General features: G+C 40.0%; 1 protein-coding gene across 1 annotated transcript; it reads left to right on the top strand.

Moving 5' to 3' along the window:
* Positions 1–7967: 7967 nt before the first annotated feature.
* Positions 7968–13653, top strand: LOC122830832. The gene is made up of 2 exons (XM_044116545.1): positions 7968–8013; positions 8440–13653. The coding sequence occupies exon 2, from the start codon at positions 8693–8695 to the stop codon at positions 13109–13111; it is 4419 nt and encodes a 1472-aa protein (XP_043972480.1). The 5' UTR covers positions 7968–8013; positions 8440–8692; the 3' UTR covers positions 13112–13653.
* The last annotated feature ends 9753 nt before the right edge of the window (positions 13654–23406 follow it).

Below are 23406 nucleotides of genomic sequence, written 5' to 3'. Positions count from 1 at the left end.
CATAAGAAGGGTCAGTTGAATTGAAATCTGGATAGAGAAAATGAGCTGAACACATTCCTTAACAAGTTCAGTTCAGGAACAAGCTCATCATCCTCTCCTGTCTCCAGCGAGACAGACATCCCACCCTCTACTGACCCATAGCTTTCCTTTCACACCTCAGATCTTTTAATTCCCACCTCAGTCATGGACTCTTCTGCTTCCACAAGTTTGTTGTCAGGAGATGCTGCTCCTTTTGCAATCTTTCTCTCACTTTTCTGTATTGAAAAGTCAGAAGAGGCAGGTGAAGAGGCAGCTGGAGAGACTGAATCTGAACAAGGCTTCAGGTCCGGATGGTATCAGCCCCAGAGTCCCGAAGGCCTGAAGATGCAGAGCAGCTCTGTGGGATTCTATATACTGTATACAAAGCAGGCAGCACTGTGAAGATCATGTTCATTTCAGAAACTCCAGAAGACCCAGGTGAAGTCCTCAACAATCACCTGGATCTATGACTACCGTAACCTCACAAACAGACCACAGTTTTTGACACTGAAGGACTGTGTGTCTTCCAAACTGTGAGCACCACAGGGCACTGTACTCTCATCATTCTTTTTCACTCTCTACACTTCAGATTTTTAGCACAAGTCTGACTTCTGTCTTCTACAGAAATATTCAGATAACTCTGTAGTTGTCAGGTGTATCAGAAATGTATGTCTTGGTGTGGGAACAATCATCTCATCTTGAATTTCAACAAAGCAAAGGAGATGTAGATTTCAGGAGAACAAGATTAGATTAAACTCTATTTCCATCATGGAAGAAGAAGTGGAGGTGGTTGAGGAATATACATATCTTGATGTTGATCTGGACAACAGTCTGGACTGGAGACACAACAGTGAAGCATCTAGAACAGGGGTGTCAAAGTCAAATGGACGGAGGGCCAAATAAAAAATTTAGCTACAAGCCGAGGGCCGGACTGATCGAATGTTCATTGAAATTTTTTTAAATGACGCATATAGTCTAGTGCAGTGGTCTCCAACAGTACAGCGGACCGTGCGTGCGCGTTGTGAGGATCGAACGGGGGGGGGCGTTGTGAGGAGGGGTTGCGTGCGTTGCGTACATGGGTAAGTACATCATCTCACAGAACATTTTAAGGAAGATATTTTTTTTCAGACGGGGTGCCGGCTTGCTGCGGTCTGCGGGCCGGTTCTAATAATAAATCAAGATCATCCCAGGGGCCGTAGAAAATCTTCTCGCGGGCCGGATGTGGCCCGCGGGCCTTGACTCTGACATATGTGATCTAGAAGAAGAGACAGAGCAGATTGGACTTCTTGAGGAAGCTAAATCTTTCAAGAATCTTCTATAAATCTGTTGTTGAGAGCATCATCTCTTCTGCTATCATCTGTTTGGGCAGTGACATCAGAATGAGGGAGCTAGAAAGGCTCAAAACCTGATAAAGAATCTGGTTCTGTTCTGGGGACGACTGTGAAATCTCTGGAGATGATGATGCAAAGAAGGATTCCAGATAAATCAAGATTTTTATGGATAACCCTGGACATCCTCTTAATGAAAAACAGAAAAACAGAGTATATTCTGTCAGGCTTATTCTTCTTGTTGTAGAATGTCTTACAAAGATGTTTCCTGTCACCGCTGTTACTGCAGTCTAAGGCTGGTTTAATAAAAAAGAATCCAGCTGGATGATGGTAGCTGAAGTTGAGTTGGGCCATACTGTGGGAGCTCAGTGTTCCGATTGACACATAGAAGAGTGTGGCTCCAGGTGCAGGTGGCAGCATGTTTATGCAGCTCCTATATGTCTCCATATTCCATATCGATACGGCCATATAATTGTATCAATCTTGATACAGTTATTTCAAGATTGATACAGTTATATGACCAGTCACATTAGGGAGTATTTAACAGAGTTGGACAGGTAGCATTCATATTCAAAGGGATTGATACAGAAAAACAAACAAAGCAGTCCCAGCTGTCATTTTGCAGCAGATGGATGGGTTCTGTTGGACTGTGAGTAGGGCCCCCACCCCTAATAACCGATCTGACAACTGTTTGACTCAGCCTTACCTGTAATTGCTCAACTTATCTCATTGCTCATGGATTACCATGAGCAATAAGATTACCATGAGCAATGAGATAAGTTGACCCTTGCTGAATTGCTCAAGATCTCCAATGACAACTTTTAGGGCTGATAACACAGCAAATTTTAGATATTTTTTGACTTTGCCTCATCTGGATGTGACTGAACCATAAAGATATGAGTTGATGTGCCATTAATCTCCAACTTAGACTTTGGTGTGGGCTAAATTACAGCTGGTAAAACAGTAAGAGAAAATACAGACTCTTTTGGGAAACAAGCAGCACTCTATAAACAGATTCAGCTATTTGCAAGACCTTGCCACAAATAATACCTTGATGGGGATTGAGTGATTACACTCAGCCATGTGATACTTCAACTTCTCATTTCACTACAATTTGACACAGATTTCAATGATCTGTTTGACCCATTTCTGTAACCCTGTGGTTCAACACAGCGGAAAACATGGACAGAGATAGAGAGAGGTTAACCATACAGACAAAGGAGTCAAACTAGGTCAGGCTTACGACACAGATTTTGAGCAAAGAAGACTGAAGAGTACATGTTAAGTAAATTATTTCTGAACTGAGAGCCGCAGTAGATGTGATGTAGCTGCAGCCACCCCTACCTTCTATTGTCAATAAATCTAGATTTATGCCTCAGTGTTTTGAAGTCCAAGCCTCGTCTTTTCTTATTGAAATGAGCTGATATTGGGACACAATTGGACTTGATTTATGGTTGTGCCTGGCACTATGCCAGAGGCTGTTCCCTGCAAAGCAGAAGTCTGCAATGAGTGCTCTGTTTGCAGTTTGCATGAAGCTCCTTTTTTCATCCTGGCTCCTAAGTACTGAAATGATATGCGGAATGGTTATCCTGCACCGTGGGCAATAAGACATAATGTGTGGTCAGATGAAAATGAAATGAACACAATCTAATGTAACTTGGATGCACCTCTGTCTCTCCTTCTTTCTCTCTCTCTGTTTCTTTCTTTCACTCTCTTTCTCTCTCACACAGGTTGTGCGAGAGAGAAAAACAGAAACTATCATGGTCTTCAAGGTAGATGCTGTGTATTGATACAGCTGGCATTTGGTATTCAGATGGTAATGCTGAAAGCTTCATGAGGCTGAGGAGTCCTGTTAAGCAGCATGTGGGATTCCTAATTATGCCCCTTACATATTAACAGTCAAGTACACAGTCACCTTGAATGTGTTTTCCTTCTACACAGAAAACTTTTCACATAGTTTAGTAAAATATTACAAATTTCCTTTACTCTAAAGGTAATACTCAGGTGGACTGTTCAGGTCCTCATGGCTTAGACCTTATTAATGTGCTTTGCCATCATAACAAGCTTTGCTTTAGGTCATTAAAAAAGGAAAACATGAAATTAGTTTTTCCACTTACAACTTGATAGGATCTTGTTTTTGTCATTTTGGCAACAACAATGCCTGCAATAAAAAATGTACAAATGCAGATTTCTTTGCTTTAAACCTCTTTACACTCAGTAATAAAACTTGTCTAAATCACAATCTGTGAAAATTGTCATTCTGTTTTGATATTTTGTTTTCCTTGTTTTAATTATCATGTCATTATCATGATGTAACCTAGTTACAGGTTAGATCCTTCAACTAGGATTTAACCTGGCCACTTAAGATGATGAACATTAATTACATTGCATTATTTTTTGAATTCACCTCTAAAGGACTTCATCAAAATGTGAAGACAGAGCCAACACTTATCATCAGAATGTCTTCATTGTCCTTAGAACTCCTGTAAAACATTGATGTTAAAACAATTGTGGTTACTCCCAAGAAATGCTGGTTCAAAAATAAAATAAATAGTAGAATTAAGTTTTAAATTGATTAAAGAGTTCATACAATCATTGCCCCTGTAATAAATCTCCAAACTGGTTCTCTTGCACTTGCAGTCACTGGCTCATCTTAATTACACTTTAAATCATGGGTTGACAGGACAAAGTGACTGAGGTGTAGCCCTGCTGTTTAATTGCCTATAAAAAACTCCCTCCAATCTTGTTTCCCTCTCAAACCTCAGTACAACATCCTCCTAACCTTAACTGATTCCTCTCTGAGCTGAGTAATGCTTTTGTAATATGGAACCAAATGAAGCTGTCATTCTAGCCATGATCACACATAAACATCTACAGAAAGAAATATTAGCAATTTGTGTGTGTGTGAGGGGGGAGGGAGCAGGGAGTGTGCATGTGTGTGCGTGTGTTTTAGCATTTCTCCCCTGGAGAGTAATTTCTTTCCCAACAAATACTACATTGTGAGGCAAGGGAACTTTATTTATATAGCACCTTTCAAGCCAAAGACAACTGCTTGCACAAGAAAATTAAAAACAACATAAAAAAAATCCAGCAGATTCAAAATAAACATTAAAATTGGGGCCCAAAGCCTGGATCTATAAGAAGTATTTTTTGGGGGTATGGATTAAGTATAGGACTAAGATTGGACTGACTTTGGGTTAGGTTTAGGATAAGTAGGTGTAAATGGATGAAAAATTAAAGTAAGTCAATCTTAGAAAAGACATAGCGTGTCTTTTCTAAGATAAAAAGACACGCTATGTGTGTGTGTGGGAGGGTGTATGCATGTGTGCCACATAAGTGAGTTGTGTGTTTTAGGAAGCGTGGAGGCTGGAGCTCAGTTTCTTTGTTCATCTGTGCATGGTGGCAGGTGTTTGAAACGTAAGAAGAGGCTTTAATGAGGACAGCAGGTGTTTGATAATAAATGTGGAATGAGTTAAGAGAATTGTGTGTTAAAAATCACTTTCCCTGACTTTTACTGGTCCTGCTACTGGGAAACTTAACCAGCAAGAAAGCAACAGCAGCCGGCATGAAGTTACTCGCCAAAGTCAAATATTAACTGATCAGGGGATTTGAATGATAATGTAAATGCTAAATTCTTCAAGTTGTGGCTTCAGACCTGTTCGAAGATTCATACATTGCTGTTCAGACAAGTATGGACTCAAACTCAAACGTCAGATGAGAAAATCAAAACCGAAGCCTGAAGTTTATCTTCACTATCAAATAGTTTAGAGCAGGGGTCTCAAACTCCAGTCCTTGAGGGCCGCTGTCCAGCAGTTTTTAGATGTACCTTAAGTAAAAAACACTGGAATGAAAAGGCTTCATTACCTCCTCCCTGTGTAGATCAATTCTCCAGAGCCTTAATGACCTAATTATTCTATTCAGGTGTGGTGCAGCAGAGGCACATCTAAAAGTTGCAGGACTGCGGCCCTCGAGGACTGGAGTTTGAGACCCCTGGTTTAGAGTGAGATCCCCCTTCACTGCTTCTGTCCACCTCTTCATAACTCCTGATTGTAATCATTCTGCTTATGAACACAGACATTTATAACCTTCTCCCAAGGTTACAATAAATCAGCTTAGCTTCTTCCCATTAAGGAGCAACATCTGTTTTAGCTCAATAAAAGAAGTTTTATTGCTCTAATCTTGGGTGTCCTTCATATTTAGGACCAAAAGGTCACCAATAAATTTTGCTTTGTCTGAAACAGTATCAAAAGACAGAAACAAGTGTCGAAATTTAAATCAATGTCACTGTCAATATGTTTTTACTCTACTAGAGCTCAGCATGTCAAACTACCACTGTCTGATTGATTGCATTATGTATATGTAGCATTTATGGTTCTGAAGGATGAAATACTGAGAGAGGTTTTCAGGTGTTGGGGGTTTCCAATTTTCTGGGGGAACTATGGGAGGGTCGAGTTTTTGTCAGACCTCTAACCTGACATTCTCACTGGACAAAAATAAGAACACAGGGAGGATGTTAAATTTCTTGCAATTGAACAGAGAACTCTGCCCAGGGACATCTCTTTATGGACCAGTTCTAATGTCCCCTCTTTCTTCTCCTCCTTTCATTGTAATTTGAGAACCCTGTTTACAAAGATTAGTAGCTGCTAATTAGGGGAGGGGCAAACAACAAACCCAACTGCTAACACACATTTATCTATCTTTTCTATACAATGCAGTGTCCTGTCTTCATGTGAAGACTTAAGCACAGTTTCAGTATCATCTCTGGGTCACAAACTTTGACCGTTAGCCTTTGGGTGTTTCTCTGTCAAGCCAGCTCTCCGGGAGTGGCCTGGACTCCCCTTCCATTTTGGCATGCCTATCTCCTCCTGCAGACATTACTAAAAGGCACACGTTCTAGAAACAAACAGACATAGATTCTCACAGTCCTTAGTGTAATTATCTCTATTTATATAGTTTCTTAAATTAATTCTATCAGTTCTAATTACAGCTGAGCAACTGCTAAAGAGTAAGACATACAGTGCTGCTTGAAAGTTTGTGAACTAGTTGAGTAGTTTAGATTTTTCTTTTTTTAACCCATGATTTTCTTATTTTTTCATTACCAGTTTTTGCATACGAAATGCCAGGTTTATGTTCATTGATTCCATTTGCTTGTTTTGAGGGAAATGTGTGAATTGCAAGCAGAATAAATGAAACATGGAATCAGCATCTGCAAAAGTAAATGAACCACAGCTGCACTGGTAAAGACAATCAGGTAAAAGACTCAGGCGAAACACATTTGAGTGCTCGACTAATCAGTTAAGCAAATCAATCAAATGAGACATCTTTGGAAAACGTTTTGAGATGCACTGGTTAAAAGGGGGAGAAAACCAACCAAACCACTGTTGTGTCAAGGCATAAAGACCAGATCAACAATGCTGAGAGGAAAGGAGACATCTGAGGACATCAGGAAGAAGGTGGTCACAGCCCATCAGTCTGGGGAAAGCTATAAGTAGTGATGGCCAAATGAAGCCTCATGAAGCAATGAAGCTTCCTGGCCCATTGCTTTGCCCAAAAGTTCATTACTCGATGCTTCATTCATTTCTCACTAGTGACATCTGCTGTTGAAACTGTGACAGCCTTGTCACTCAGATAGACATATTTAAAAAACAAAATCACAAAGTTTTTGTCAAACTCACATTTAGTAACAGGAGAGTCAATTAAATCCTATTTAACTAATCTTTTTTAGTTGTTAAAATAATTTGTAGTCAATCCTGATATATGTTTACTGTCAGTGGCTGTTTTCTTTTGTCACTGACTGATTTGACAATAGACATTTGTTTTAATGTATTCAGAGTGCAGTGCTTGTTGGGGAAGACAGTTTTCTTTGAGTTTTGATTTGCCTCCTGAAAAACTAAAATTCTTCAAAAATTCTCTTTTTCTTGAATTTCTATTGGCTCTCTGATCTGATCCCTTATATTTTTACTCATCATAATTTTACTTTTCCAACAGCTTTAAGTCTGTTTCTGCTGTGTAAGACTGACATATTTTTGCAGAACAAAGAAATAGTGGAAATTTCAAGAAGGTGGGAATTTTGGATGTGAAGGGTTTAATTATTGCTATTAAGAATCTTGTGAGTGATCATCTCAAGTATTCCCAGATATCAGATTTTTTCTTCTTGCTGGCTCCTTTTCAATCAAGTTTATTTGTGTAGCACATTTCAGCAACAAGGCAGTGTCAAAATGTTTTACAGAATAAAAACACATAAATATAAAGTCACAAAATATGCCATAATCAACCATTGAGAAAAATGGTAACAAACATTACATTTTGATGAGTGCCATCATCAAAATCATTAATACAAATCTGATGCGATCAAGCAGCGGCTCATCACGATTTTATTTTGAAAACCGATATGCAAACTGAAGCAGTCACGTGACCTATGCAATGCGAGGCATCGTTTGTTGCTAGTCACGTGGTTTTCAACAAGACAACACATGCCTCGAAGTGGGGCTTCACCGGACATGCCCCCTTATTACTCGGTACAAGCCTCTAAGCCTGGCTTCTGATAGCCCATCACTAGCTATAAGACCATCTCCAAAAGATTCCAGCTTCACTGTGAGACAAATTATTTACAAATGGTAAAATAGTTTCTCTATGGAAAATCACCAGCAAAAGGAGGTGACACAAGGTAGGTGAAAGAGTTCACATACTTTAGCACTTGGCAGATTTGCTGTTTTTTGACAGATAAAATACTGTAAAGAAGGTTCAACTTTATTAGACCTTAAGCTTGGTTTCGTAGTTTTTATTTTAGTTTTCCGAGCCTAGTTAGGTCATTAAATGCAGCGCAGTTCGAGAGAAAAAGAGTATCACGAGACTCGATGTTTATGTTCTGTTGTTGTTATGGTTCTCAATGCTCACTGCCCGGATATTGCCAAGCGCTGTCTGTGCCAGAGCTAGAGACCAGAAGCGACACGGTTCTTACATGAGAACAACTCGGTTGTCGTTGTAATTCATCTGTTGCTGAAAGAAGTAAAGTTCATCAAGAGGTTTTTTTCTATTTTTTGTCGTGTATCTTCACCTACACTAACGCCTCCGTTACCCTGGAAACCAAAAGCGCGACAACTGGTGTCAGAAGTGGGATCATCTACAGGACTCTTGTGAGTGAATTCAATCGCAAAGATAATATCCAAGCCCACCCTGAACTAATTACAACTTAAAGACAAGCTACAACTAAAAAGAAAAAAATATATATACCGCACTGAGACAGTAATAAGCTGCTACATTGTTGCGGCATAGCACTTCCGGTCCAACCCTTCACAATAAGAGCACAAGAAAAAAACTTGCCAACGGAAAAATAAATAAATAAAATGACAGAGGATTTACAAGATGCTACAGCAGGCCCTGGAGAGGCAGACACACCTCCAAAGTGGTTACAAGCTGTGCTGGAAAATCAAAATCAACAAACAAGACACTTTCAAATGATGTTGGCTCCTGTACTTTCACACATAACGGGACAATCAACTGTACAACAAACCCAAGCATCACATACTGTTCCTGAGAGGAGTGATGACTTGATTCCATTGCATTCTACAAGAGAAAGGTCTGCATGTGAAACACATGCCTCTTTGGATGTGACAACTAGACCACGTGTTCATACTCCTTTTGCCGCTGAGCTGGAGGTTATAAATCAAAGATCACAAAGTTCAGGCCCAGTGAGACGAACCACCAACCCTGGACCTGACCCAGGACACAGAGACACTAGGGACACTGAACCTGAGGTCCCACACACTTTTACCTACCACAATGAAAGAAGGCAAAATAATACTGGAGGCTATTACAACAACTGTTCAGAGCTTCAGAGGCCTAAATTAGCCACCTATGAAGGAGATGAAGATTGGGACTCTTTTCTGATGCCATTCGAACGCCAAGCCAGAAAACACGGATGGAGTGCTGCTGAACGAGTGGACAGGCTGCACGAGTGTCTGAGAGGAGCTGCAGTACGCTACATCTGCTCATTACCAGAGCGCACAAGGGAAGATTATGTTCTCTTGGTTGAACAACTCACTCAACGCTTTGGGAAAAAAGACCCTCCCACAACAGTAAGAAGAAGACTGGGAGAACTTCGACAAGGGCGGGAGACATCAGCTGAGTTTGCAGAGGAGGTTAGACGCCTGACTACACTTGCATATCCAGGGGTAGATCTCCAGCTGCAGGACCAATTGGCAACTGATGCTTTCCTCAAAGGCTTAAGGAACCAGAAAGTGGCATTCGAAGTCATGAATCGTGACCCAAGCTCCTTTGTAGAGGCTCAAAGGTTTGTGGAGGCTCATGAGCATAACTTTAGAGCTACTGTGGGTCGGGACACGGAAGTAAAAAACAGAGCAAGGCGCATTTCATGGGTTGATGAGGGGGACATGTGCGATGACAGCGCATCAACGTCCCGCAGGGTCAGTACTCCTCAGTATGTCACAGCTGACCAGTTTGCTGCACTGGCAGAACAAGTGAAGACCCTTGTTAACACCGTGGGGAATCTACAGCTCCAGGTTGCCAATTTACAGCCCATAAGCATTGTATCCCAAAACTCCAAGGCAGCCCAAAGCTCTATACCAGAGAGAAAACAAAATTACCAACACATGCAGCCCAGCAGAGGGCGTTCTCAAACTCCAAGTCCAAATCGTGGAACAACTGGCCCATGTTTTAAGTGTGGAGAGACAGGACATTTTAGGAAGGACTGCAGTAGGGCTCCCAGTCCTGTGACTGCAAGACACAATAGTGACAAGTATATAGACAACCCACTGCAGTCAAATGGAAGCACAACCTCAGATTCCCAACTACAAGGCAGACAGGTTGGCTGCACAGAAAGGAGGGGTGAGAGTCTGCAAATTCTTTTGACCATAAATGGTATCCCAATGCAGGCCGTAGCTGATACTGGAGCTCAGACAACTGTGATATCAGAAGAGCTGTATCAGAGAATCCTGAACGGTAACCCTGCACCTACAGACCTACACCATACATACCTACTAAATGCAGGAGTTGGAGATGGCATGAAAGCTAAACATGGACTCACAGTGACCTTCCAGATTGGGTCCAAATCCATAGACTGGGAAGTGCATGTAGCCCCTATAAGAGACTCTGTCCTCCTTGGATTGGATCTGATGAAGGCCCATGATGTTGTCATCTATACCCAAGGCAAAGTTTTCATTGGGGATGAATTGGTCCCCTCCAAAATTGTGCGAGATGATGGCTCAGACTACTGTGTGGCTAGAGTAACTCTGGAAAGAACCTCAATCATCCCAGCCAAATCTGAATGTGTCGTGTGGGGTGAAGTGGAGGACCCACAGCCAGGGGTTACTGCATTCTTGGAACCCCTGAACATTGCAAATAATGTAGTCTCTGGAAGTGTTGTTGTCACCATGAAGACAAAGGTGCCAGTCAGAGTGTGCAATTTTTCAACCAAGAGAGTGGCTCTACAGAGAGGAGTATGTCTTGGACTCCTAGTTGAGGTTTATCCTCTACCCCCATTTGCACCAAAACCAAATTCAATGCCTGCACCATCACTGGTGGTTGGGAGGGTAGCAACAATCTCTGACATTCCTGAGCATCTCCAAAGTTTGGTGGCTACCATAAGTGAGACCCTCAGTGAGGAACAGCAACAGCGATTCATTCAGCTACTCCTCACGTACCAATCCATCTTTGCTAAAAGTGACTCTGACCATGGCTACTTATCTGCTGTAACACACAAAATTGACACTGGGTCTGCCAAACCTGTGCGTCAACCTGTGAGAAGAACCCCTCTTGGATTTCAAGGCGAGGAGGAAGTACATCTTAAAAAAATGCTGGCAGATGGCGTAATCACACCATCAGCATCTGAGTGGGCCTCTCCAGTGGTCCTAGTTCGAAAAAAGGATGGAGGAGTAAGATGGTGCGTAGATTATCGCTGTCTGAACAATCTAACAATCAAGGATGCTTATCCATTACCCCAGATTGAAGAATGTCTTGATGTTGTGGGTGGAGCCACAATGTTCTCTACTCTTGACCTTCAATCCGGCTATTGGCAGATTGCAGTGGATAGTAAAAATCGAGAAAAGACAGCATTCATCACCAAATGGGGCCTTTATGAATACACTCAAATGCCATTTGGACTATGCAATGCTCCAAGTACGTTTCAGAGAGCAATGGAGCTCGTTCTCGGGGGCCTTCAGTGGGAAACTCTTCTCATCTTCCTGGATGATGTCATTGTCATTGGAAATGGAGTAGACCAAAGTTTGGATCGGCTCGAGCAGGTTTTCCAGAGGTTCCAAAGCTATGGATTAAAGTTAAAACCAGCAAAATGTCATCTGCTGCAGGAAGAAGTTCTCTTCTTGGGTCACATTGTGAGTGGCAAAGGAATCAGTCCAAATCCAGCCCTCATAAAGGATGTACAGCAGTGGAACTCCCCCAATAACTTACAGGAACTACAAACTTTTCTTGGGCTGTGTAACTATTACCGGAAGTTTGTACCCAATTTTGCAGAGCTGGCAAGCCCCCTCCATACTCTTCTCAAAAAGGGGACAGTGTTCCTTTGGACTGATGAGCAGCAGTCTGCATTTATGAGGCTCAAAGAGAAACTGACCACTGCACCAGTGTTGGGGTATCCCCAAGCTGAAGGGAAGTTCATTCTGGATACGGATGCCTCAAACAACAGTGTTGGTGCTGTTTTGTCACAAGTACAGTGGGGAGAGGAACGAGTTCTGAACTATGCGAGTAGCCGCCTTTCACCAGCTCAACAGAAGTATTGTGTCACTCGTCATGAATTACTTGCTGTTGTTTGTTTCACACAGCAGTTCCGCCACTATCTACTAGGTAGAAAGTTTCTACTTAGAACTGACCATGGCAGTCTCATCTGGCTTTTTAGGTTCAAAAGTCCTGAAGGACAACTAGCCCGCTGGCTTGAAGAATTAAGCCAGTATGACTTTCAGATTGAACAACGAGCTGGCAAACAACATGGTAATGCAGATGCCATGTCAAGGATGCCAGGAGAAAAGGTGGAGAACTGTGACTGTTACCAGGCAGGGATTAACCTGTCAGATCTGCCATGTAAAGGGTGCAGGTACTGCCAAAAAATTCATATCCAATGGGCTAAGTTTGAAGATGACTTGGATGATGTTGTGCCTCTAGCCTTAAGGTGCATCCAGCCCAGAAGCAGCACCAGTAATGGTGATCAGCCATCTGTGCACCTACCAGAAAGGCCAGAAGTCAATTGGGTTGAATCCCTAAGTCCTGAGCAACTGGCAAGAAACCACCTGCGCACTGCACAAGAACGGCAGAAAAAGGTGCATGACTTCCGGGCCAAAGAACACTTCTACAGTGTAGGAGATCTGGTGTTTGTCAGAGACGATTCAAAGAAGAAAGGGTTAAGCCCTAAGCTTCAGAAGCTATGGAAAGGCCCGTTAATTATTGCAGCTTGCTGTGGTCCTGTGCTGTATGAAATACAAGGTCCCAAGCGCAGGACAGTGATGCACCACGATCGGCTCAAGCCGTATGACAGTGACGTGATACCAGTCTGGGTTTTACGCCAAAGAAGCAGACTGCTTAAGAATTGCCAAGACCAAGAATTTCAACCAGCAGAAGAGGATGTTCCCCTGGTTCCTCTACTACCGCTGTCAGATGATCAGGATGAAGACCTCCAGCCCAAGGATCCAGGATGCTGGCCAGATGGAAGACAGGGGGATTCAAATTCTTCAGAAAAGACTGTTAAAACATCTAGTGGTCGTCTAGTCAAAAGACCGCAGAGATTTAGGCACTAGTTTAGTTAGTGAGTTAGTTGAATGTTAGAATTGCAGAATTTAAATAACTTGGTTTATGTTTTCTTGCCCTTATGGCATATACATTTCAGTAGTTACGTTCTTATAACTACCACTTCTTTCTCAATTTTGGCTGTATAACTTGTACTGAAGGGACTCAGTATTCCTAAAAGGGGGGATAGTGTAAAGAAGGTTCAACTTTATTAGACCTTAAGCTTGGTTTCGTAGTTTTTATTTTAGTTTTCCGAGCCTAGTTAGGTCATTAAATGCAGCGCAGTTCGAGAGAAAAAGAGTATCACGAGACTCGATGTTTATGTTCTGTTGTTGTTATGGTTCTCACTGCTCACTGCCCGGATATTGCCAAGCGCTGTCTGTGCCAGAGCTAGAGACCAGAAGCGACACGGTTCTTACATGAGAACAACTCGGTTGTCATTGTAATTCATCTGTTGCTGAAAGAAGTAAAGTTCATGCAAGAGGTTTTTTCTATATTTTTTGTCGCGTATCTTCACCTACACCAACGCCTCCGTTACCCTGGAAACCAAAAGCGCGACAATACTTTTGTTGCATAAATAATGAAAACGTATACTTTTTTCTTCGTTTCCCTTATTTGGAAGGACTGCTATACAATTTGAGATTTGGATGTTCATTTCACATGATTATAATAATTTTTCTTTAGAAAACAATGACCATGTTTGGGTTGTTCACAAACTTTCAAGCAGCACTGTATGATAATTCTTTAAAATACTTCAGATTGTACAAAGCCTCTCTGTACTCATAAACTACTAATAGCAATTTAGCTAAATAAAATTATGTAGGAGCCATCCGTCGCACAATGACTATAAACCAGAGCCTCTGCTCCTGTTCCTGCTCTGTGAGTGAAACCTCTTGTAAGTACAGTGTACATTATAGTACACAAGAGTATTCGGTTATTCAGTTATGGGATACACGTTGTTAAATTGACTTGTGGCAACTGAGGAAGTTAAATGAGCATGCTGTGTGTGCACTGTGCACCTACCTGTGTCCTTTTAATAACTGTAAAAGGACTGGGAGACTGGAGGATGTTCGAGGGGAGTCAAGTCAGCTGTTCTAGTCCCATTGAGGAGGCGGTTACAAAGGGGTGCAGGGTTCAATGATATATGATACAGAAGTTACATACAACCTTTTTTTCCTAATTGTCCTTGCGGTAATTGGGAATAAACCCTTTAAAATCATCAAACACAGTCAGCTGCGGACTTTGTTTTGCTGTTTCAGGGCAGGACAAGGAAGAAGACTGTCCAACCATGATGTAAAGAGTTTGTCTAGAATTTCTGAAAACTGTGGTATTATGTAAAGTGACTTATAATTTGTATACAGATGCTTATCTCTTGCTTTGTATATTGGTATTATTTTAGCAATCTTCACTGAGCTAGGGAAGGTGCCCATTTTGAGTGACAAGTTACACATATGTGCTTGAGGTTTTGCAATTAATTGCTTTGTTAAAGTCAAATCATCACTGTTCTAATCTGTGGATTTTTTACAATGTCAATTTCTTTATCTGAGATTTCTTGTGAGAAAAATGTCGCTGGATTTCTATCTACCATTAGTTCTGGATCCTAACCTTGATAGGTTTGGTTCAATTCTTTTGCCAAATTTAGTTCAACATCTACAAAGAAGTTGCTAAAACCTCTTTTAACAGGAGGTTCATATTGGCAATTTCCTTTACATTTCCAGTATAACAGTCTGTGGAGCTAGCATGTAGTATTATTTCTGACAATCCTATTTATCATGAACCAAGTGCATTTGATGTCTGAGGAAGAGCATAACTCAATCCATTGGCAGAGAATACAGTGCATCAAGTCTCCCTCTCATGCCGTATTTGTGGGGGACGAGGTTATCCTGAGCTAACTCTGTACTTATAGGCTGAGGCTGCTGAAGGACAGTCCACTTGTCCTCACTCTGCTACTTTCTTCCTCTACTACCCTCATGCTATGTTTGCAAGAACTAACAATAAGTCTTATATATCACTGATTGGCCCAATAGTAATTCAATCAGAGAAATCTTCTTCAATGGGAGATAGCCTAGACAGATCTGTGAAAGTATATCACAATTGAGTGGAATTGCATAGGAAAGTGATGGCTATAATACATTCCAGCCTGATGTCAATGATAGCTCTAATCTTGATTTGAATTTCATTTGATCAGAGCAGGGTGATTTTTTAAGATAGCTTAGCCTACTTCAGGCTGTCAGACATTGTGTTTTCAATTAAATTTCTTGATTATATAGGTCCCACACTAAACAGGCCTAACTGAGCCTAAAAAAATGATTATTTATTGATAAGCCTTGATTTAACAAAGGACCTTTAACGCTACATTTCTTTGTCCTCTTAGTAAATGAAGTCTTCAAAAAAAAATTACAATGAAAACAACTTTTTACATGTAGACAGCTCATGAATTAAATGACTCTACTGAGCTAAAACCATGAATCAGTCTTCCTCGTTTTTCTACAAACATATGGAATAATAAGGCAACAGTAATGTAAGTCAAATATTTTCCACATTTTGGATGATCCAGCAACCTATAGTCCACATTTTCTGTTTTTTTCCTCTTCATAGTGCTTTTTTTTTTTTTTTACTGATGCATTAAATGTTAACTCGTACTGATGGACATGAACCCAGGAGTAATCATTTCCTCACAACTCCAGCTTTCCTCTGCAGTTGTGAGGAAAGGTAAGAGCAGGCTGAAAAGAAGATGGTTAGAACTGGAGGAATGACTACACAGTTGGGAATCTGTTTTTCTCTTCATGACACAGTTTTTGATTGATGTCACTTATATTCGGGAGCGACTTATTGTCTGGAACTTCAAAGAACAAAACTTAAAAAAAATAAAAACTATTTCTTCAAATGTTGAAACTCTAAAGAAAGTGCCCACAAGGCCTGAAAACCTCATGTTTCTTGGGTTTTCCAAGATAAACATAAAGTACATTTGCACTTTACATTTCCCTAAGTCACAGAACACCTGTTCAATGCTCTGATCTAATGAAGGAAAAGTGTATAGGGACACTAAAATGTGTATAATTGGAAAAATATTACATTCAGGATGTATATACTTATTCCTATATATCTCATCTGAGGTTTAATTGAGGCATTTTTATATTTGAATGTATGTCATGAAATGCCGCAAAGGGAATGTAGCGTATATTGTTCCCTCTTTAAAGTAGTACCCACATATACTTTAGTGGTGAAACTCAAGGGCATTTATGATGTGTGGACTGAGGGCGTCCAGCCCATCTGTGACAGAGTACACCGAGACATCTACTGACTACTTTCAGAATTTTAACTTAAACCAGAGAATTGTATAACTTGATTTCCTCAGATGGGAAGCACAGCAGAACAGATTAAAAAATTAATAAAGACAACTATGTGGAGTCAAACACTGACACAAACAGTCACTGTGAATGAGTATCCCAAGGCAAATACATACATATAAATGAGGAAAGTAAAGTAAGTAGCACAAGCACACCCGCACCCACACATATGCTAATTAATAGAAAACAAACACTTACACAGGCAGTCTGTGGGGACTGGATTATGCTGTCTCTACTTGCTGTAGAAATTGTTCTCTAAATTCAATCAACACACCACACACTTCCCTGAGTCTACTGGAGGCTGTTATCAGACTACTGAAGATCACGAAAAAAGTAGTACACACACCAAAACTATACTCAAAATAATAACACAAGAAAACAGAAAGCACAACGCTTTTAAAATATTCAGAGAAGTGTTTATGCTACTTATTGAGATAGGAGTCTTGGGTAGATATGTCTTAATATCAGCCAAAATAGAGCTTCACACTTCTTCAAAGAGAGCTGTTTGGAGCAAGGGAGAAGTGTTCACCTCAATCCAACTTCACAGGTTCAACCTCTTGTACTTCTAAAGTAGTACACCAGAATACAAGTATTGAGGAAATTAATTTGGCTCAGTTTCTGTGAATTTTGCTAGTGATAATCCAAAGTGAGACTTCCCTGATACAAACACATATGTTGGAAGGTGTCTGTGTGTCTTGACTTGCAGTGGTATCCCAAGTCAGTACTCCAGGATCAGTACACTGCATGTTTGAGTTCTCTCTCTGGTTCAATACAGCTGAATCAAATGATTGCTAAATAGCATTGACACACTGACAAGGTAGAAGCTACCACCACGGTGATGAAAACAACATCCAGGGTTCGGCCCTGATGTGTCAAAAAACACAACATGTTCTCCATCCACATATGCCACCTCACCTTTCATTAGCAAAGCAGGATGTTCATCACGTGCAAAACAAAATAAATAATATTTGAGTGAATGCATAATTTGATTAGTGAAATGTTCCTTCCAACTTGCAGGTGGAAAAGAGCATTTCCCTGATTATTTGGATATATTTTTGTACTCTAATGTAGAAGAATTATGCTGAATCTATCCCATCCTAAAGTTTTAAAATAATAAAAATTTGGTCCAACAGACAATGAAGAGTCCAGAATCCAGAAAAAAGTACCTTGGCAACTACTTCTTAGGGTCCTATTCTTCCAACCCAGTAAAAAAATTAGACCAGAGGATACTTATCTCACCTGAACAGGAGTATCTAGTTTATATACTTTGGATCAACATTATTAGATTCTTTAATTCTTATTTTGCTCTTTCCTTTGGTTTGTTATTTTGTTTGTATTTCCTTTCAATTCATATACAGCACCTTGAATTGCCTTTTTGCTGAAAATGTGCTATATAAATAAAACTACCTTACTTTACCTTTCCTCACAGTTAATTTGTGGCTATTCTTTTTTTCTGCTTATACCAAACCTTTATTAATTTGTGCCTTGTCGTACTATTTTCCTTGAATTTCTATAAAGATGAAAAAAGTAACATTCCCATAATTCTACTTTTTAACTCAAAACATCACATGCTCCAATGAATTGTGGGTAATACACGTCGCCAAAAACTGCCTGGAGGCAGACTTGGCGAGAGGGCAGAAATATACCCAAAATGGGAGGTATTTAGGACACACTTTGCACTCAAACCCTAAAACATGAACACATATTTATAGGACAGAAAAGTGGAACGAGCGTGGAAGTGTGAGTATTGTGAGCAGGTCATGGAGAAGCTTGTAACGTCAAAAGAAAAACGGGGGAGCCTGGTTAGGGTTAAAAGTTTACTTACAGAACATGACAGTACATGTGTCAATCTCGCTGTTTATAAACCTTGCTTGTGCACCTCTGTATTTCTGTAACGCAGTGTGGATTGTGCCCTCTATGAGGACTTCTTCATAGAAAAAAGATACTCCACCAAGTAACAGTTCAAGTAGAAAAACCGCGCAGACACAGGACACGCTGGAGGGACTATGTCTCTCGGCTGGCCTGGGAACGCCTTGGGATTCCTCCAGAGGAGCTAGAAGAAGTGGCTGGGGAGAGGGAAGTCTGGGCTTCCCTTCTGAAGCTGCTTCTCCCGCGACCTGACCCCGTATAAGCAGGAGAAGATGGATGGATGGAATATGGGAGCAACACATAATCTTTGTTGTCTTAGCACATAACATTACAAAAAAGGCATTTCAAATACAATTCCCAGTTAGTTAGAAGTTAAGATGAGATTAAATGACATTTATCTTATACAAAACAAATCTAACTGAGAAACTCAAAGGAACAAACTGCATTTTATCATGCAAGCAAACAGGAAACAAATTCAGTGGTATCCAGGAGGAAATCAAGTCAAGTGAGATGATCTCTGCCTCCGTTCTTTCAAAATGTTTCAGCTGAGCTCTCAGAACACTGCTTGTTGATGAGACCAATGAACCAGAGGCTTAATGAGGGTTAATGAGGCAGGCGACCTAAGAAGACCCGACACATGCTAATGTAACAAGATGTTTTGAAGATTAACAAGCACTCTCAGGAAAGCCCAGAGTCTGCAAAGGAATTCTAAGACATGTTGAAATCAAATTGACTCACATCAGGACTTTTAGATAATCATATACTTATTGACTACTGGAATATTATTTAAACAGTTTATTATTATTATTATTTTAAAATTAAAATATATTTGGTAAACTGGACAAAATGTTGGTGAATAGTAAACCACATTGCTTAAATGGTGAACTGAAACTGGTGCTCAACAATAAAAGGACAAGCGCAGGACAATGTTAGAAAACATATTTTACTTATGGCTGATTTATTTCCCAGTCCACTTTAACATCTGCTTCACATAAACACCAACCAGAGGTGTCATTAAAATCTAGGATCTGCCAAAAGTCTTTGCAGACATGTTGACTGACAGGAACTAAACTACTCTTGCCTTGAAGTTGGTGCCAAAAATAAGAAAATAAAAACTTCAATTAAAATTTTTATAATGAATACCGCTAAGAAAAAACTGCAATTTCTTCAAGCTGGATCATGTGTCTCTGATGTACAGCTAGATTAAAACACTGCATTAATAAATCTTGTTTTTTTTTTTTTTCTTTCGATTCTTCAAAGGAGACTGCATGAGATCAGCACATCATCTCTCCTGCTGGCAAATTCCGAATTCCACTACAACAACTGGCAAACATAGTGGTGGCATTATGTTACTGTGGGACTGCTTCAGAGTAAATTCTACATTGCACAAAGTGGACATAATTATGGATAGGTTAGGAGAAAAACCTTTAATGAAAACATGTGTCCTATGCTTAGAAACCTTGGCTGTGCCAGGAAATTAGCCAGTTTAAATTTACTAAACATTTCTGAGAGAAACAGATTTTCTTGAAATTTCGCAAACATGTCTAAGTAGGTCCAGAATATGATTAAGATGTGTCAAGAAACTAGAAAATAAAATTATAAATGTCCAGGATTATAAATGGTTGTAAGATCTGATAAAACCTTCAATCGCTAGAAGTACTGATTAGAATTTTTCACAAAGTTTACCTCACAGAAATGATTGTGTTTTACGTTAAACACAATCATTGCCTCAAACGCTGATCAAGTTCTTTACATCATAAGCCAAGTGTTTTATTACAAATACATAGTAACTGTGTCTATAGCAGGAAAGATTGCTAGAATTAAATCACCTCTCACTTCCACTGTATAAAATGTTTTTGTCTCTGAAAATATTTAACAATATCCTCTACTGAAAATGTTACTTTGCTCTGTTAGCTATTTTCTTACATTACTAGTGCATTCCTGTGCATGTCATCCTACATTTTCATATTCCTTCAGCTCTGCTTCATGTCATATGTAGTGATAAAAGCACAAAGAAGACTCCCACACTCGATGATTGAAGATGTTATCTACACCATTTATGCATCTCTCTCACTGCTATTGAGACTGATGAATTGCTAGCTTGGTACAAGCTAGCATTTCATTTGGATTCATTTGGATCGTTCCCTGTAGCTAGAGCACTTGGTGTCATTACAGTCACAACTCTCCCACAGGTCACATGAACACCAACCAGAGGTGTCATTAAAATCATTGAAAGGTAATGTGGAATAATCATGAAATTGCAACACAGTGCACTGCTAAGAAACCTTGGATATGTGGGTTTCTGTTAACATGTCACCAACTAAACATTTTGAGCACTACTCTTTAACAACTTCACATGAATAAGCCGATGGTGCTAACCCAGCCTCCATTTTTAAAGGGAAATCTCACAATACAATAGATACAATCAGAATTGTTGCTAGCATTTTAAGGCATTATCAGACTCTACTGGTGGTGTGAGACATAAAGTAACACACACAAAAAGATTATGGGTTTGTGTTTTTATGCACCATAGAGTTGTTGCTCCTGGATGAGCTCCTATGAGCAGAGAAAAGAAAAAAAAAAAAAGATTGGGTCTGAAAGTCAGACCCAGAAAATGTAGGAAATCTAAGTAAAGTAATCTGAAGTTAAATCATGACATATGTTTTATTTTTAAACATCCCTGAAGGTGAGTGAAGCATGTATATTGTGTCATGTAAAAACCAAACCCACAACTCAACACTGTTAGGTTAAACCAACTCAGAATGGATCAGTTCAGGAGGTATATAACCCATATAAGATTACTTTTAATCCAAGAATTCCCAGTTGTTGTGTCCTTGGGAAAGATACTTCAACAAACCTACCTGTTGGGGGGCATCTGCCACGTTCTGACACACTGTCCTGTAGATTTGATAAAGTATAAAATTCAAAGATGGCTTAATGTGAAAGTGAAGAAAGAGTGAAGCTCAAGTTTTCTCAACTCTACTGCCCACAGAGTTAGGCTGATTATACAGAAATATAACAGATGTTTGTTTAAGTTGCCCCTCCCACACACAGCCTCAGCATCTGCTCAAACCACAGCAACCCTGACACCATCACTGAGAGATTGCTGTCAGGAGAAACCTGAGTGAGCAGATGTGTGCGTCCATGTGCATGTGTGGGACAGCTTTAGAAAATCCGTAATATGTTGGAGAATGCTGCGACAGACTGGCGACCTGTCCAGGGTGTACCCCGCCTCTCGCCCGGGACGCAGCTGGAGATAGGCACCAGCAACCCTCCCGACCCCATTTAGGGAAGAAGGGTGTAAAGAAAGTGGATGGATGGATGGATGTTGGAGAATGAGGAGAAACTAACTTGTTTTTGACAAAAGTTTAGATCAAACAAAGTCTAAACCACGAACAGGAGCTTAAAAAAAGAAATAAAGCAACAGAGAATAACCGTTAAAATAATTAAATTATTAAAAATACAGAAAGAACTTACACCTAAATACCCTATGTTAACATGCTGCTGAATAGCAACTGATGCAGAAAAATTTAAACTTATAAAAAATTTGTTCAAAACTTATTTGAGTCACAACTGATTTTTTTTAACCGCCTTTTTCTACAACTACAGCTGTAAATATTTTCAAAGTGATTCTGCATCAATCATAAAGTTCTGCAAGAAAATAAATATACAAGATTAAATACTCCTTAATAACCAAGACTAAATTTAAGAAAATTAAAGCATTAAACGGCCACTGAACTTTTTAAAATGAATATAAGGCCTTAAATAGATAGATTAATTTAAAACTTCTTAAAGACGTGTTGACATGCTTCTTGAAGGGAAAGGGAATTGACCTTTACCAGCTAATAACATTGTGCAAGAGCTGCTCTGTCTCTTACAAACTGTCCCATACAACTGAATGAAATACAACAGCTGATGAATTCAATGAAATAACCACTGAAAACATTATAACAGCCTGTAATTACAGGTCTAAATTAAAACATAAATTAAAATTAACACCAAATGTTAATTACAACATATTTTTAATCACTCTGAAAAATATATTTTTAATAACTGTTATTTAAAGCATAGTAGACATACAGAATTATGTAGTTTTTATGTGTTTGTAACAATGAGCAGCCTTGATAAAATCTGACACATTTAGTAAATCATACAGAAAACAGACGCAGTAACAACAAAATAAAACACATCAATAAGGGCAGATGCTCCCAGGTGAGAATGAACAGCTGTTTCTCATGGCGGAGTAGAAAGTGAGGAACATGTTGCCTCTGGGCAGTAGGGTTTCATTATACCAACAACAAATCGTTTCTTTACCAAGACAGAGGAAGCTTTCTTTCATAAGTGGCTCTGATGAGGTACAGTTTTCACCAGGCTATAAAAATCAAGTATTGAATCCATATTTATGATTTAACCTTGGTCTAAATAATTACAATCTTGTTCCTTTAACTGTGGTCTGTCAGAGCCGAGACTTCTAAGTAGATGTCCTGAAACACAAACAATGTTCATCTTTCCACTGAAGCAAAAGGATGAAAGGTTTGTTTCAGAAGATAAAACTGAGAAAATAGTGCCTTTTAACCGCAATCGAAATGCTGTTTTTTTTGTGTGGGGAGGGGGGGAAAGGGGGCTACATATTGTCACCTTCCTAAAATAATTGGCCGAAGTCATTTTTTGCCAAAAGATTAAGGTAAAAAATGATAACATGGCATTACTCTTGGGAACTGGCGTTTTGGTTCCTGTTTGTGTTCTGTTCTCCCTGTTTGTTGTTGGTTCCTCATTTCATCCACCAGAGGGAGCTAGAGGCTGCACTAGGGATGGGTGTGTCCATGGTTCAGCGTACCTGCTGAACCTGTTCATCTTCTAATCCAGTGGTTCCCAATTCCGGTCCTCGGGGCCCCCCTGCCTGCATGTTTTAGATGTGCCTCTACACCAGAACGGCTGATTCAAATGATTGCATGACATCCTTTGCAGCCACCAAGTACTGCAGGAGCCTGTTAATCACCCAAAGATTCAATCCAGGTGTGTGGCAGAAGGGAAACACCTAAAACATGCAGTCAGGGGGGCCCCGAGTACTGGAATTGGGAACCACT

Source organism: Gambusia affinis, linkage group LG05, assembly GCF_019740435.1.
Source record: "Gambusia affinis linkage group LG05, SWU_Gaff_1.0, whole genome shotgun sequence".
Classification (NCBI taxonomy): Eukaryota; Metazoa; Chordata; class Actinopteri; order Cyprinodontiformes; family Poeciliidae; genus Gambusia; species Gambusia affinis.
Note: the sequence above shows the minus strand (reverse complement) of the source record. Positions and strands in the feature narration are given on the sequence as shown.

What these genes read in the sequence shown, in the direction of transcription:
- LOC122830832 (XM_044116545.1), top strand. Translation starts at nt 8,693, where the DNA reads ATGACAGAGGATTTACAAGATGCTACAGCAGGCCCTGGAGAGGCAGAC.